This window comes from Podarcis tiliguerta (assembly GCF_965153285.1).
Source record: "Podarcis tiliguerta genome assembly, chromosome: 2".
Lineage (NCBI taxonomy): Eukaryota > Metazoa > Chordata > Lepidosauria > Squamata > Lacertidae > Podarcis > Podarcis tiliguerta.
The window spans coordinates 9574593-9590047 of NC_139535.1; the positions used below are offsets into that span (position 1 = coordinate 9574593).

The 15455-nt window shown below is 47.0% G+C and overlaps 1 protein-coding gene across 6 annotated transcripts; it reads left to right on the forward strand.

Moving 5' to 3' along the window:
- Positions 1–3699: 3699 nt before the first annotated feature.
- Positions 3700–15044, forward strand: LOC310670229 (uncharacterized protein). 6 transcript variants are annotated; one of them, XM_083425166.1, is made up of 8 exons: positions 3700–3757; positions 4518–4631; positions 5734–5805; positions 7423–7632; positions 8714–8736; positions 9565–9677; positions 10989–11021; positions 12288–14462. In XM_083425166.1, exons 2-8 carry the CDS (start codon positions 4617–4619, stop codon positions 14009–14011), a joined length of 2190 nt encoding a protein of 729 aa, XP_083281292.1. In that variant the 5' UTR covers positions 3700–3757; positions 4518–4616; the 3' UTR covers positions 14012–14462. The 6 variants fall into 6 exon arrangements, with proteins under 6 accessions (XP_083281292.1, XP_083281294.1, XP_083281293.1 ...); XM_083425168.1 differs by having other exon boundaries at positions 3748–3955; XM_083425167.1 differs by lacking the exon at positions 3700–3757 and adding an exon at positions 3937–4010.
- The last annotated feature ends 411 nt before the right edge of the window (positions 15045–15455 follow it).

Consider the following 15455-nt stretch of genomic DNA (forward strand, 5'->3'; position numbering starts at 1 on the left):
AATCACCCAGAAATGCATTTTAATTAAAAGGACACATTCTACTCATGTAAAAACACGCTGATTCCCGGACCGTCCGCGGGCCGGATTTAGAAGGCGATAGGGCCGCATCCGGGCCCCAGGCCTTAGTTTGCCTACCCATGCTCAAGACAGAAGGATGGCAGCCAAACCATGTAAGTGGGAAATTGCCAGCACAGCCACATTTGACTTCAAAAGAGGAAATTTCCTTCTGAATGAGGAGAGTGGTAAAAAGGAAGTTGAAAGGCCAAGCCAAGATGGTCAAATATTTTCCAGAGGCTTGGAAGTTCTTTAAAACCGTGATATTAGAAGTTAAGATTGAATGTAGGCCAGGAAAAGTACTACCAGGGCGAAGAGGATGCCAGCATGGTTAACGACCAGAGTCAAGGCAGCTTTTAGAGGCAGGAAGGCTTCCTTCAGAAAATGGAAATCTCGTTCAAATGAGGAGGACAAAGCTTAAGCAAAAGAAAGCAGACGAAAAGGGATATAAAGAATTCATTCATTTTGCCATTTATTATAGGAGCATATTGATTAAAAAAAAAAAAGTTAAAACCAACCATAGCAATTCTGCAACCACATCAAAAGCTGGAAACAGACTAGGAAGGCCATTGGAGAACAAGGTAATTGCAAGCCTGCTGGAGGAGACTAAAGAGGAGCTGAATGAATTCTTCCTGTTCCTTTGTTCATGAACATGAAAAGGAGACTGCAAGGTGATTAAGGATTAAATTGGGGTGGTTCGCACCTGCCTCCCAGTTTGGTTATTTTTACTCTTGGCTCGATGACTAGCTTGAACTGTCTGTACTCTGATGTGATTTGATTTTTAAAGGGGTTTTTGCTTTATATTAGTGGAAATTCACTATATCGTAAAAAAGAAGTATAAATATCTGCCAACTGAGGACAGCACCTTACGCAGTACCGCCATAAGAATGCAAGCCTTGGCTTACCTTCTCAGTTCTGCACCAGCGATCAGGCAGGGTGTTAAGTTATGGGTGAACATATCAGACGACACAGCGATTCTTCAAACAGCTCTTGCTTATTCACAGGCCAGAACAGAACTGAACAGCAAATAGCTCAGCTGGCCTGCTTTTATAGGCAGCCGACTATCAAGATTGTAGCAACAACAACCCAGGGTTTCCTGCCTAAAGTAACTGATGTGGACCTGAGTGAAAACTATATACACAATACCCCTGGTGGCCAGGGTGAGAACTTCAGTACATAACACCCCTCCCCATCGAGCTAAGGCATTAGTTACAATCATAGTGGTTCCATTACATACAGCAATACCCTTATTGGTTTCTGTAAGGCACATAAGCATATTAATTGACCCGATTCACCCTACAGCTTTACATGTGCAGTTTGTCCAGTGAACATAGTCTTTTAAATACGGGCTACTGGCCTTGCGGATTTCCTGGGCGGAGAGTTCAGCAGCTTCTGAGGCCACGGCCTCCTCAATGGCTTTCTGCAGCGTGAGGTCTGGCTTGGCGAGGAGACGCCGTTGCAGACAGATGTCCCGGACCCAGCAGACGATTTGATCCATCAGGGCATCGTCTAAGTCTCAGAACTCGCAGTGCATTGCAGCCTGTTGCAGGGCGGTGGTGTAGTTGTTGATTGACTCCCCCTCTGCCTGGTTCCGGTGGTAGAACGTATGGCGGGCAGCAATCTTGGACGGCTTTGGCGCGTAGTGGTTGCGGAGCTTCTCTTTAATAGTGTCCCACGGTGCTGCCTGGACTGCTACAGGTGCAACTAATGCTTGGGCTGTCACGAACACCTCAGGGCCACAAGGCTGAGGAATAGGCCCCGCTTCCGCTCCTGTGATATTTCTGTCAGCTCATTTGCTTGGAGGTAGCAGTCGAACCAAGCGAGGTAGGAGTCCCATGATTCAGAGGCTGGGGCAAACGGCGGTAGAGGCACGAGTGAAGCCATGGTTCCGATGCCGACGTGGAGGCGATGGATGGAACACAGTGCTCTAGCCAGAACGGTCAGCTCTGAATTGGTTCTGCTCCGTGATTTCACTCAGTGTTTCAGCTCCGTGATTCAGCTCATATCAGAGGGTGGCTGCGTCTGGCTGTGCTCATCCATCCCATCTTCGTCGCCAGTGTTAAGTTGTGGGTGAACATATCAGATGACACAGCGATTCTCCCAAAGCGGCTCTTTATTTGTAAGCTGGAACAGAACTGAACAGCAAATAGCTCAGCCGGCCTGCTTTTATAGGCAGCCGGCTATCAACATTGTAGCAACAACAACCCAGGGTTTCCCGCCTAAAGTACCGTAACTGACGTGGACCTGAGTGAAAACTACCGTATATACACAATACCCCTGGTGGCCAGGGTGAGAACTTCAATACATAACACAGGGAGAGCTCAGAGTCCCTTGCCTTTGCCTCCATCCAGGCCTTGGAGCAGATTTCAGGGGGGCTGGAGAGCCTTGGAAGGTGAGGCATCAAGAGGCTGTTGTGGAAGGGGGTCTAAATTTAACCCACAACACTTATGTGGATCCCCAGAGCATTGTGACACATCCAGACAATGGGAGGGTCCTGGTGTGAGCATTCTCTGCCTTGGAAGCCTGGCTACAATCAATTCTAGCTACTGAGCAGAGACACACTTTGCACAAGCTCAGAGGCACCCTTGGTGTCGTTCATCAGTGCACACGTTCCAACTCTGAGCAGGGCAGAAATTGAAAGCAGTTGCCAGGGAGCTCATCCCCTGAAAGCCTCCCATCAAATTTAAGGCATCAGTTGATTTGGAAAGGGCTGCGGCTCGGTGGCAGGGAAACTGCTTTGCATGCAAAAGGCCCCAGGTCCAGTCCCTGCGATCACTAAGTATGGCTGGGGAAAACAGCTGCCTGAAAGCCCGGAGAGCTGCTACTGCCAGTCAGTGCCTGTCAGTACTATGCTAGTTGGGCCAATGGTCTGGCATTGCGTAAGGCAGCTTTGCAAATCTGCTTAAAGATATGAAGAGATTTAGAACAGGGGTAGGCAAACTAAGGGACGCGGGTGGCGCTGTGGGTTAAACCACAGAGCCTAAGACTTGCCAATCAGAAAGTTGGTGGTTCAAATCCCTGCGACAGGGTGAGCTCCCGTTCCTCGGACCCTGCTCCTGCCAACCTAGCAGTTCGAAAGCACGTCAAAGTGCAAGTAGATAAATAGGTACCGCTCTGGCGGGAAGGTAAACGGCGTTTCCGTGTGCTGCTCTGGTTTGCCAGAAGTGGCTTAGTCATGCTGGCCACATGACCTGGACACCGGCTCCCTCGGCCAATAAAGCAAGATGAGCGCCGCAACCCCAGAGTCGGCCATGACTGGACCTAATGGTCAGGGGTCCCTCCTACTAGGCAAACTAAGGCCTGTGGGCTGGATATGACCCAATCACCCTCTAAATCCAGCCCACGGACGGTCCAGGAATCAGCGTGTTTTTGCATGAGTAGAATGTGTCCTTTTATTTAAAATGCATCTCTGGGCTATTTGTGAGGCAAAGGAATTTGTTCATTTTTATTTTTTAAAAAAATATAGTCCGGTCCACCACATGGTCTGAGGGAAGGTGGACCGGCCCATGGCTGAAAAAGGTTGCTGACCCCTGATTTAGAATAAAGCTCCACACTGGCGCACAAAGGGTTACGTTGCTAGAGATACACAATCATGCCTAGATCGACCAGGCAATTTGAGAAGCTGGTGAAGCCACTTCCTGTCCACACCTTGCCCTTTCCTGGGGGGAAAGTGAGGGTTGCAGCTCCCAGCTTGCAGGGTGAGGTGAGTTATAGGGGAATTTAGGAGGAAGGGGGCCATTTGCAGGAAAGTTGGGAGAAAATGATAGACAATCACAGAAGATCAAGGGCGTCAGTGGCTGCCAAAAGGACATAGGAAGCTCCTTTGTACTGAGTCAGCCCAGTACAGCTAATCTTCTTAATTTCTTTTTTAATGCAGAGAGAATAAACAGTTCGAGGAGAAGCTGAATGAATTCTTTGCTATGATTTATTCATGAACTTCAAAGGGAGGCTGCAGGGTGACTGAGGATTAAATTGGGGTGGCTTATTTTTACACGTAGCTTGGGCTGCCTGTATTTTGGTATGATCCAGTTTTTTGTTCTGTGATAGTGAAGACATGCTATATAGCAAGCAAATGTACAAATATCTGCCAGTCGAGGTCAGCACCTTATGCAGCGATGCAGAGTCAGCTGGGGCCTGAGTAAAAAGGAGCTTGTCAATGTTTAGGGAAGCTTTTAATGTTTGATGCATTACTGTATTTTAATATTTTGTTGGAAGCCACCCAGAGTGGCTGGGGAAGCCCAGCCAGATGGGCGGGGTATGTATGTATGTATGTATGTATGTATAAATAAATAAAGCAAATCTCTGGGGATTGCAGGTGGGGTGAGAGAACAGGGTGCTAATATTGCTGGAACGATACAGCAACTGCCTTGCATGCAGAAGGCCCCGACATTCCCTGCCTGATATCTTCCTTATCTTCTTCTGTAACCTCCAATATCAAATATTTTTGTTTCTGCTCTGCTCAGAAAATGCACCGGCCCATCTGAATTTACTCCTCTGCCATCAGCTTTGCCTTGCTGCAGATTCCGGTCATAGTTTGGTCTGGATCCATTCTTTGAAGGAGAATGGCTGAAGCACAGGTAGGGACCCACAAATACTCCCCCCCCCTCATTTTGTTCCTGCAGTGGTGGCTGGTGCCCCCTGGGACAGGTAATGCGGGAGACAGGGAGCTGAAGAAGAGATGGTTACACAGAGCCAAATGACAGACAGAGCCAACTAATCCAGGCTTATCCCTGTCCTCCTCCTCCTCCCTGATATGAAGGCAAAACTGAGAGGGAGGAGGAAGAGGAACAAGCAGTGCAGCCCCTGGCCTCATTGTAAGAAGGCAAACTTAGGTAGATGGGACAGTCCTTTCATTACCTTAATCATGGACCAGCCTTCCCTGCTTTCTTGGTGTGGCAATCACACAGGGTCCCCAGACATTTCACTGTCTATTGATCCCTGTGCCACCACTTTATTTCTCGCTGCCACCACCCAAGCCCTACCTGGTACAATACTGAGTCCTGTCAGGGTTAAATTGGAACATAAACTTCTGTTTATTTATTGCAGTTTGACAAGCCTGTGGTTTCATAAACGGTATTGGTCAATTACAGTCATGGGGTGCCTATCCAGACCTATAACTTCCGCTACCTGCTCTCACTCACTAAACCACCTCTCAGATATTTACTTGTCTTCCTAGCCCCTAACTGTTCCTGACTCAGTTTATTTTGCTACACTAACTCAACCTACCCACAGACTCTATCCCAATTCACTCCCACTCGAACCAACCTCCCAACGAACTCCCCTTTGCCCCTCCCACAGCTGGTTTTATAGTCCTTCTGACTCCACCCCCTTGGGTTCTGATTGGGTAACTTGTTTAACTATTTCACCTCCAGCACTCTCATATGTTAACGTCACACTCGGAGTATACCGGAAATTGTAATTTATTAAAATTGTATGATGGGCCATCAGACAAATCTAGCAGAGCTCTTCTTACATTCTTATGACACAGCACATGAGGACAAAGGACTGGGAGGGAGGAGGAGAAACCAAGCTCCGCTAAAACGTCTTTCACTCGACAAAAACCCTGCTCAGAAATGAGAACTCACGTCTTTCCCCAGTGGACTAGCTAGTTGAGGCTATTTTAATCAGGAGAGGTTTTAATGTTTCAAAGTGTGCCCCCTTTCACTCCTTTTGTTACAGGATCGTCCGGTTTGCCCAACCAAAGAGGGAGACATCAAAACTGAGGATCAGCAGAGTAGTGAAGACTTGCCGGTAGGCATCCTTAATCCACTCACTTAAGTAAAACCATGGAAGGAACTTGAGGAGAGCCAGTGTGGTGTAGTGGTTAAGAGCGATAGACTCGTAATCTGGGGAACCGGGTTCGCTTCCCTGCTCCTCCACATGCAGCTGCTGGGTGACCTTGGGCCAGTCACACTTCTCTGAAGTCTCTCAGCCTCACACACCTCACAGAGTGTTTGTTGTGGGGGAGGAAGGGAAAGGAGAATGTTAGCCACTTTGAGACTCCTTTGGGTAGTGATAAAGCGGGATATCAAATCCAAACTCTTTCTTTCTCTTTCTATCTTCACCCAGTGCATCATTAATGCATGGAACGCCCCGCCACATGGTGTGCTGATGGCCACAGGCTTGAGTGGATTTAAGAGTGGATAACACTCTTAGGGGCATAGGAAACTGCCATATAACAAGTCAAACCAAACTGTTCCTGCTAGCTCAGTATTTTCTACACAGAATGGGAGCAGCTGACTAGGGCTCCAGGCAATAATTTTTTACCAGCCATGCCTGGAGATCCTGGGGGTTAAACCTGGAACATTCTATAGGTTGTCTGAGTCTTTTTAGAGGGGCAATGTGGGATACCAGTTAGTTAAACAAAAAAAAAATGTGAGGTAAGAATTCAACATCCTGAGAATCTCAGCTTCTTTCTTTTTATTTGTGATGTAAAATACACACTGCTAGCACTGCTGTCAAGATACGACTGAGAAGGCATGGGCAGAGACCGCGTGAGCAGGCAGTTCTTCTTCCTCTCTCATAATACTAGAACCCAGGACCATTCAGTGAACACTGGGAGATTCAGGGCAGACAAACCAAAGGGTTTCTTCACACAGTTGAACTATGGCAGTTGCTCCCACCAGAGGCAGTGAAGGCTACCAATTGAGATGGCTACCAATTGAAAAGAGGATTAGCATCTTTAAGAGAGGCTCAGACAAATTTATGAAAGATAAGGCTACCAATGGTTACTAGCTACGATGGCTGTTCTCTACCTTCACTTCTGAGGCAATATTTGTTAAGGATAACGGTTTAATTGCCTGAAATAGGAATGTTTGCTTCTGTTGAATTGGTGTGTGTTTTTAGCATGGGTTCTTTTTTCCTTTGGCAGTAGCTCTCTCATGTGATTGGCTGACTGTGAGTCACATGAGAGAAGCATTCCATTCTGTTGTGACTGTTATTCAAGTAACTGTCGTTTTTAACTGGCTTTCTGCTTCTGTGTGTGAAAGGGAATGGCTTCATAGAGAGGTTTCTCAGGATCTGCTAAGGACAGTGTGTGTTAGTGTCATCTTTCTGAAGTGAATCAGACAGAGGAGATTCCCTAAATGTTAATAGGGAGAAACCTGAGCATGATATTGTAAATATATGTTTATGAAAGTAAAGGGTTATTTGCTGTTGTGCTCAGGTGCTGCTTAGAGGCCTCTTGACTGAGGCATTTGGTTGGCCACTGTGAGAACAGGATGGTGGACTAGATGGGCCATTGGTCTGATCCAGCAGGGCTATTTTTATGGCAGTTCCTAGTCATAGCTCATAGAGCTATGGATTCTCTGGTCTATGGGATTTCCTCCCAGGCTCACCACCCACTTCTTAAATCTTGCCTTCTGACAGAGAGAAATAGAAGCTGAGAGGATTAAGATTGTCCGGGAGTGGAAGGAGATGCACCAGATTCTTGATGAGCAGCAGCAGCTCCTGCTGAGGTGGCTACAGAACATGGAGGGTGACGTTCTCCGCAGAAAGAAGGAGGTTGTCCGAATCACCAGGGAGACTTCCCTCCTCGGTGAACTGGAAAAGGAGAAGAAGGCACAGCAGCCATTACTGGTAGGAAGAGCGGTATCTTGGAAAGTCAGTGGCAAAGTGGGAATCTGTGGGCTTCTGACTGTTGCTGGAGTACAACTCCCATCATGCTGCCTGGGGCTGATGGGAGCTAAAACTTAATTAAATTAATTACAGTGGTACCTTGGGTTACAGACGCTTCAGGTTACAGACGCTTCAGGTTACAGACTCCACTAACCCAGAAATAGTACCTCGGGTTAAGAACTTTGCTTCAGGGTGAGAACAGAAATTGTATGGCGGCGGCAGGAGGCCCCATTAGCTAAAGTGGTGCTTCAGGTTAAGAACAGTTTCAGGTTAGGAACAGACCTCCAGAACAATTTAAGTTCTTAACCTGAGGTACCACTGTAAATGTATTTTCACTGATTAATCAGTTACTTGATTGCTTAAAAGGTGCAGATGAAAAGGGTTCTGAAGAAAAAATAAATTTATTTTCCTTGTAGCTTTTAGTATAGTAAAAATGTTACCTTGCCCAACAATGCTCCTATTATTGATTAAAAGGATTTTTCCTTGGTTATAGCAGGGGTGGGGAAATGTGTTCAGATCCTGACCTCCCCTAACGGGCCATTTCTGACGAGTGGACATAGTTATCATGACATCAGATGAAGCATTTTCTTTTGCCCGTACCGTTTGTAACCAAACCACCTGGCAAAGTTGAAGGTCAGCTGTGTCCTTACTTGCCCCACACATGGTGTCATATGGGGTAGGTGGGTGTGGCTTGAATAAAACAGCCTCAGGGGCCAAATTAGGACCCCTTCAACTAACAATTGAATCTGCCATGCACATTTGGGCTGTAATATGCATATTATTATTATTATTTCTGATTGTTTTAGGTTGCACACCCTCTACATTTTCAAAGCACATTCAAAGCACATTTCCCCTCTCAATGATTTCTGGTGCTGTAAGTTAACCCTATAAGTTACAATTACCAGGTACACTTAACAAACTACAGTGTCTATCATTCTTTGAAAGAATTAGCTTTGAATGACCCTGCCTGCCTTGCACAACACAGCAAGAATATTCTCTGGCAACTCCATAAACTGTTCTTTTCATCTTTTCTTTATTGCAGGGTTTACACAGCACTGGCCGCAGGTGAGCTCTGAATTCAATTTCGCTAGCTCCTCCTATTGGGCAGCAATCTTCTCTGAACTATGAGGTGCTGGGATCAGTGGGTGGGGGAAGGAATTTGAGGGGAGCCCACACACAGTTTCTTAAAATGTCCTTGTACCAGGAGCAGCCAACATTTTGTCCTCCAAATACTGTTGAACTCCAGCTGCCATCATCCCTGCACAACAACATATTCTTAGCCATCCCTGTCCTGGGTCCTGCACTATAAATTGAAAGCAATATCATGTCACTTAAGACAGTCATTGGGACGCGGGTGGCGCTGTGGGTTAAACCACAGAGCCTAGGACTTGCCGATCAGAAGCTCGGCGGTTCAAATCCCTGCGACGGGGTGAGCTCCCGTTGCTCGGTCCCAGCTCTTCCCAATCTAGCAGTTCGAAAGCATGTCAAAGTGCAAGTAGATAAATAGGTACCACTCTGGCGGGAAGGTAAACGGCATTTATGTGCGCTGCTCTGGTTCGCCAGAAGCGGCTTAGTCATGCTGGCCACATGACCTGGAAGCTGTACGCCGGCTCCCTCGGCCAATAATGCGAGATGAGCACCGCAACCCAGAGTCGGCCACGACTGGACCTAATAGTCAGGGGTCCCTTTACCTTTAAGACAGTTATGGCTCCCCTTCCCACAAAGATTCCTGTGAATTCTGGAAGCTTCTATCCTTATGTCAGGGTGTTGGACTGGACTGGTTCTTTGGCCTGATCCTGATTCATGGATGTTTCGCCTCCTCCTCCTCCAACAGAGACACTTAACTTTCTTTCTTTCTTTCTTTCTTTCTTTCTTTCTTTCTTTCTTTTGCAGAGACAATACATTCTTCCCGAAACCACAGCCAGATTTGGGGGAGCTGGAGCAGAGGCTGAGCGATTTCTCCCACAAAAGGGCTGCTTTGCTGGAAACGCTGCTGGCATTCAAAGGTGAAGAAGGATTTTTATTTGCTAGGATCTTTCGAAAAGCCACAATGACATATACGTAAAGTGAAAACAAAAATTGCACAGTTGTGTCTAATGTTAGTCCTATGCAAAGTGGACCCATTGGAATTAATACAGAGGACTATGGCCTCATCTGCAATTAAACATGCAGTCAAACCTCGGTTGTCAAATGTAATCTGTTCTGGAAGCCCGTTCGACTTCCGAAATGTTCAACAATCAAGGTGCGGCTTCCTGCACTCACGCATTGGATGTTCGGCTTCCGAAAAACATTCGAAAACCGGAGCAGTTACTTCCGGATTTTTGGTGTTCGGGAGCCAAAACATTCCAAAACACAGCCTTTTGGGAACAAAGGTTTGACTGTAAATTTAAAGTAGTAACATACTGTTTTAAATGAGAATGGCTTCCCTCAAAAAATTCTGGGAAGTGTAGTTTGTTAAGGGTGCTGAGAGTTGCTGGGGTAGCAAAGCTACAGGGAACCAGGCAGAGGGCCTTCTCGGTAGTGGCGCCCGCCCTGTGGAACACCCTCCCATCAGATGTCAAAGACATAAACAACTACCTGACATTCAGAAGACATCTTAAGGTGGCCCTGTTCAGGGAAGTTTTTAATGTGTGACATCCTAGTGTATTTTTGGTCTCTGTGGAAGCCGCCCAGAGTGACTGGGGAAACCCAGCCAGATGGGTGGGGTACAAATAATAAATTATTATTATTATTATTATTACCCCATTCTCCTCAGGGTTCCTTGCAAAGAGGGATTGTTTGTTAAGCCACGCTGAGGACTTTTGTCTACTGTTTGTTTGTGACATCGGTGTCACCATGCCACAGACGTATGGAGAGGCAGGGCTTCTAAGTCTTTTAAAATTGTGAATGCATGATGATTTGGGCTCATGGTGACATTGGGGAGGTTATCCCTGCTTTCAATACTGTTTCAGCCTGCAAACGTTTTAGGGCGGACCTACTGAGAAGTTTCCAATCAGAGCATGTTCCCCAAATTCCTGCTGGAATCCTGTAACTTTTTACACCACGCATGTTCCAGTTTATTTGTTTGACCTGCTTCCGTGGTGCTGTAAACCCAGGAGTGTCGCTCCAGATGATAATATTGCAGTAATGCTGTGAAAGCATCACAGGGCTACAAGTAAAGGAGAATGACCTCTGGTTGGTCCAGTATGAATACAGCATGAATTGGCTAATTAGTGTGTTAATTTGCCAGAAAGCCCACCAGCTGTTGGAAGGGGCCCTGAGAGGGAAAGAGAAAAAAGACAAAATGGGGAAGGGTGTTAATTTTTTTCTTTCTGCAGGAAATCTGCATCTGGAGCTGAAGAGGAATGGAGGTACATACACACTTTAACTTTAAAAATAAAAAAAAATTACATACTAGAAACCATCAGCCCAACACATTTTGCTGCCTGAATGAAGGATGAGAATATATATATTTATAGCTCAACATTTCTAATCTTACAGGGTTTAAAATTCTTTTTATATTATGATGATGACGATGACGAAGTAATAATCATAAATAAATAAGAATAAAAATGTGCACCCCACAACCGAGACCATTCCATTGTAACTATCCAAACTCCCAAAATTTCAACACCTCTTGCGATGGTTGGACCCCTTTCCGTTTTAACAGTACAAATTCTACAAACACCTTCCATATCTCTTCAAAATCATTTATCCTGCATATTCCCTAGCTTACCTTAATGGCACATATTAATTTATCATTAATAGCTATATCCCACACCTCTTTATACCATTCTTCCATTTTATATTCTGCTTGCTCCTTCCACTTCCCAATTATAATAATCTGTGCGGCTGTCAATAAATTTGTGAGCAAGTCCTTCATGGCCTGCGAACCTTCCACCCCATCGTAAATTGATAATGATGCTACCTCTGCACTTTTGGTCAGCTGTAACCCAGTGATTTCCTGTTATCTCATTAAACACCCTTTGCCCAAAAAAATGTTCATATTTACACCCCACCACATGTGAACATAATTCCCGGTTTCCTGGCATCCCCTCCAACATAACACCGAATATTCATGGTTTATTTGATTTAATCTGACTGGGGTTAAATACCATCTCCAAACTAATTTATAATAATTTTCTTTTATTCTTAAATAAATTTCATGAAGATAGGAACACAGGAAACTGCTTTATCCTGACTCAAAACCATTGGCCCTTCTGGCTCAGTACAGTGGTACCTCGGGTTCAGAACTTAATTCGTTCTGGAGGTCCGTTCTTAACCTGAAACTGTTCTTAACCTAAGGTACCACTTTAGCTAATGGGGCCTCCCGCTGCTGCCGCATGATTTCTGTTCTCACCCTTAAGCAAAGTTCTTAACCCGAGGTACTATTTCTGGGTTAGCGGAGTCTGTAACCTGAAGCGTCTGTAACCCGAGGTACCACTGTATTGTCTACTTTGACTGGCAGTGGCTTACAAGGGTTTCAGAGAGAGAGTCCCTTGCCTGAAGCTGGGACCTTATATGCAAAGCAGGTGCTCTGCTACTTAGCTAAAACCCCTTCCCACAATGATTGAAATCATAGAATTTATCAGATTTTGCTGCATTCATAGAACAGTATCCAACTTGCTTATTTCTAGCAGGAGACGGCCAGGTGAGCAACATGGAGGATGAGAAACCTCTGATGGATCATACTGAGCAACAGGAACGGAACGATAGGACAACGGAAGGAGCAGCGGAGAAAAGGCCTCTCTGCCCTGAACCAAAGGCCACTTCTGAGGATGAACGTGGCTCAAAAAGAGAGCAGAGGAAGTGTCTGGGCAAAGGGGAGGAGGACAAATCTATTCCCTGCAACGGAAACGACTGTGACCTTGATGGGCACAAAGTTCTGCCAAGGACTCAACAGATCAAGAAGCAAAGGATGTGTGCCGAGTGCGGGAAATGCTTCAGTCAGAAGTCAAACCTTATTACACATCAGAGAATCCACACCGGTGAGAAGCCGTACGAGTGTGCCGACTGCGGAAAGAGCTTCTGCCAGAGATCAGGACTCATTTCGCACCAGAGAACCCACACGGGCGAGAAGCCGCACAAATGCTTGCACTGCGAGAAGAGCTTCCGGTTCCACTCCAACCTCATCACGCACGAGAGGACTCACACGGAGGAGAAGCCGTACATGTGCCCGCGTTGCGGGAAGCGCTTCAACCAGCGGTCAAACCTCGTCAGTCACGAAGGGACCCACCGGCAGGAGAAGCCGTGCAAGTGTTCTGAGTGTGGGAAAGGCTTCTGCCGGAGCTCAGAGCTCACTGTCCACATGATGACCCACACGGGGGAAAAGCCATACAAGTGCCTCCAATGCGGGAAAGGGTTCAGGAGGAGGGCGGACCTCATTGTGCATGAGAGGACCCACACGGGAGAGAAGCCGTACGGCTGCCCCGATTGCGGGAAAAGCTTCAGCCAGAGGTCGGGCTTAATTGCGCACGAGCGGACGCACACAGCAGAGAAGCCGCACGAGTGCGTGGTGTGCGACAAGGGCTTCAGCTACACCGCACACCTTGCCGTGCACGAGAAGCCAGACCTCACCACGCATCGCACGGACGAGAAGCCGTATGAATGCGCAGACTGCGGGAAGAGCTTCTGCCAGAGATCGAAACTCGCCGTCCACCAGAGAACCCACGTGCCTGAGAAGCCGTACAAATGCTCTCACTGTGAGAAGAACTTCGGTTTCCGGTCCTACCTCATCGCACACGAGAGAATCCACACAGGGGAGAAGCCGTTCAAATGCTCGCGTTGTGGGAAGGGCTTCAGTCAGCGGTCGGCCCTCAAAGGTCACGAAGGGACTCACCAGGAAGAGAAGCCGTACAAGTGCTCCGAGTGTGGGAAAAGCTTCTGCCGGAGCTCAGAGCTCCTTGTTCACCTGATGACCCACACGGGGGAGAAGCCGCACAAGTGCCCTCAGTGCGGGAAGCGCTTCAGGAGGAAGCCGGAGCTCATCATCCACGAGAGGATCCACACGGGCGAGAAGCCGTACAAGTGCGCAGACTGCGGGAAAAGCTTCAGCCAGATGTCGGGCCTCCTCAGTCACGGACGTACCCACCGGGAAGAGAAGCCGTACAAGTGCGCAGACTGCGGGAAGGGTTTCAGGAGGAAGCCGGACCTCATCGTCCACGAGAGGACCCACACAGGGGAAAAACCGTACAAGTGTGCGGAGTGCGGGAAGGGTTTCAGGAGGAGGACGGATCTCATCGTGCACGAGAGGACCCACACTGGGGAAAAGCCGTACAAGTGCCCTCACTGCGAGAAAAGCTTCAGGCAGAAGCCAGGCCTGAACGTGCACCAGAGGACCCACACAGAGGAAAAGCCGTAGAAATGTGTGGTTTGCGACAAGAGCTTCAGCCGTGCCTCGCACCTTTGAGATGACCCAAGTGGAAAACCAGCCATTTAAGTGCCTGGACTGTGGGAAAAGCTTTGACTGGAAACTGGATCTCACTTCGCACTGCCAGAACCACACTGCAGAGAAGCCGTACAAATGTGTGGACTGTGGAAAGTCAGCCAGAGGCCAAGCCTGTGTATGCAGGAGAGGACCCACCTGGGCAACAGGCTCTACCTGTGTGTCAAGCGCCAGAAGAGCTTCCAACCTGAAGTCACACCGAAGGGCCCACTCCAAAGTGAAGGCTTGCAGGTGCTCAGAGTGTGGGAAAAGCTTCATGGTGGGGTTGGATCTTAGCAGACATCAGAGATTCCACACAGGAGAGCACTCATGAGCAGCCCAATTATTTGGAAAACTTATTTTAAATAAACAGTGGTTTTGCACAGTGCTGGCTTTGTTCACTGTTGGCTGTTGACTGGCGTATGTGGGTGTTGGTGCATGGCATTATGGGATGCCATCATTATAAAATGGTGCTGTAGCTCTAGGCTCAAGCAAGAGGGCTGAAAGGTCTGGCTGATTATTTAAAATGGAATAGGTCCACTCTCCTTGCCTCTACAGCTTCCAGTGTTCTTCTCTCACCCTCATTTCACTCCCCTTCTCAGACAATTCCTTCTTAGTTTCCTCTGGACCATGGATGGGGAAACTGCAGCCCTGTATACATTGTTTTATTATTATTATGGAATATAATATATTTATATCACACCTTTTTCTTCAGGGAGCTCAAGCTGGCAGACATGGTTCCCCCCCTTCCCCCGCTCATTTAAAACCTGCATATCATTCTAACAGATGGACTGTGTGATTCTTTTTTCTAATGAAACAAAGTTTTCTTCTTTTTAAGTCATTTGGAACCATTCCCCCCCCCCCTTTTACTTTTACTCCCAATGGATGGGGACTTGTTTACTGTAACAGCCAGAACTCTGAAAGTAAGATATTCCCTTATTTGAAAGTAAAACATTCCCTTATTTGCAAAGCTAAGTGTCTGTGATTTATTCTAATCTAAGTATTTTCATGGGAAACGTTTAAGGGCGGATGAGAGCAGATGTAAAATCTCATCCAAGTTTTAATGTACTTGGAGCAATCGGCCGTTGTGCTAACTCTGCTACGAGAGAATAATAATCTTTTTCAAACCTCTTTCACCGAGTTAGGAGACCCTGCTAAGTGCCCTCCCAGAACTGCCATTCCAAAGTAGCTTAACGTCACTCCCTCTTATCAGGGAAGTGAGGGAACCGCAGGGCTTCACCTAAATATGGTTTTTACAGGAAGCAAAATATCAGTGTACTTGTGCATGTGATCTTGCAAAACATCTGCCTGTGTGTGACAGAGATCTTGCAAAATATCTGCCCTTGTGTGCCCATACACCGGGCCAGGCTCGGGTGGCGCT

Bases quoted from the DNA above. Each gene is read 5' to 3' on its own strand.
- LOC310670229 (XM_083425164.1), top strand. From the start codon at position 6,961: ATGAGAGAAGCATTCCATTCTGTTGTGACTGTTATTCAAGTAACTGTC. The intron at 7,633-8,713 runs GTAGGAAGAGCG...TCTTTATTGCAG, and splicing joins AGGCACAGCAGCCATTACTG to GGTTTACACAGCACTGGCCG. The intron at 11,022-12,287 runs GTACATACACAC...GCTTATTTCTAG, and splicing joins GGAGCTGAAGAGGAATGGAG to CAGGAGACGGCCAGGTGAGC.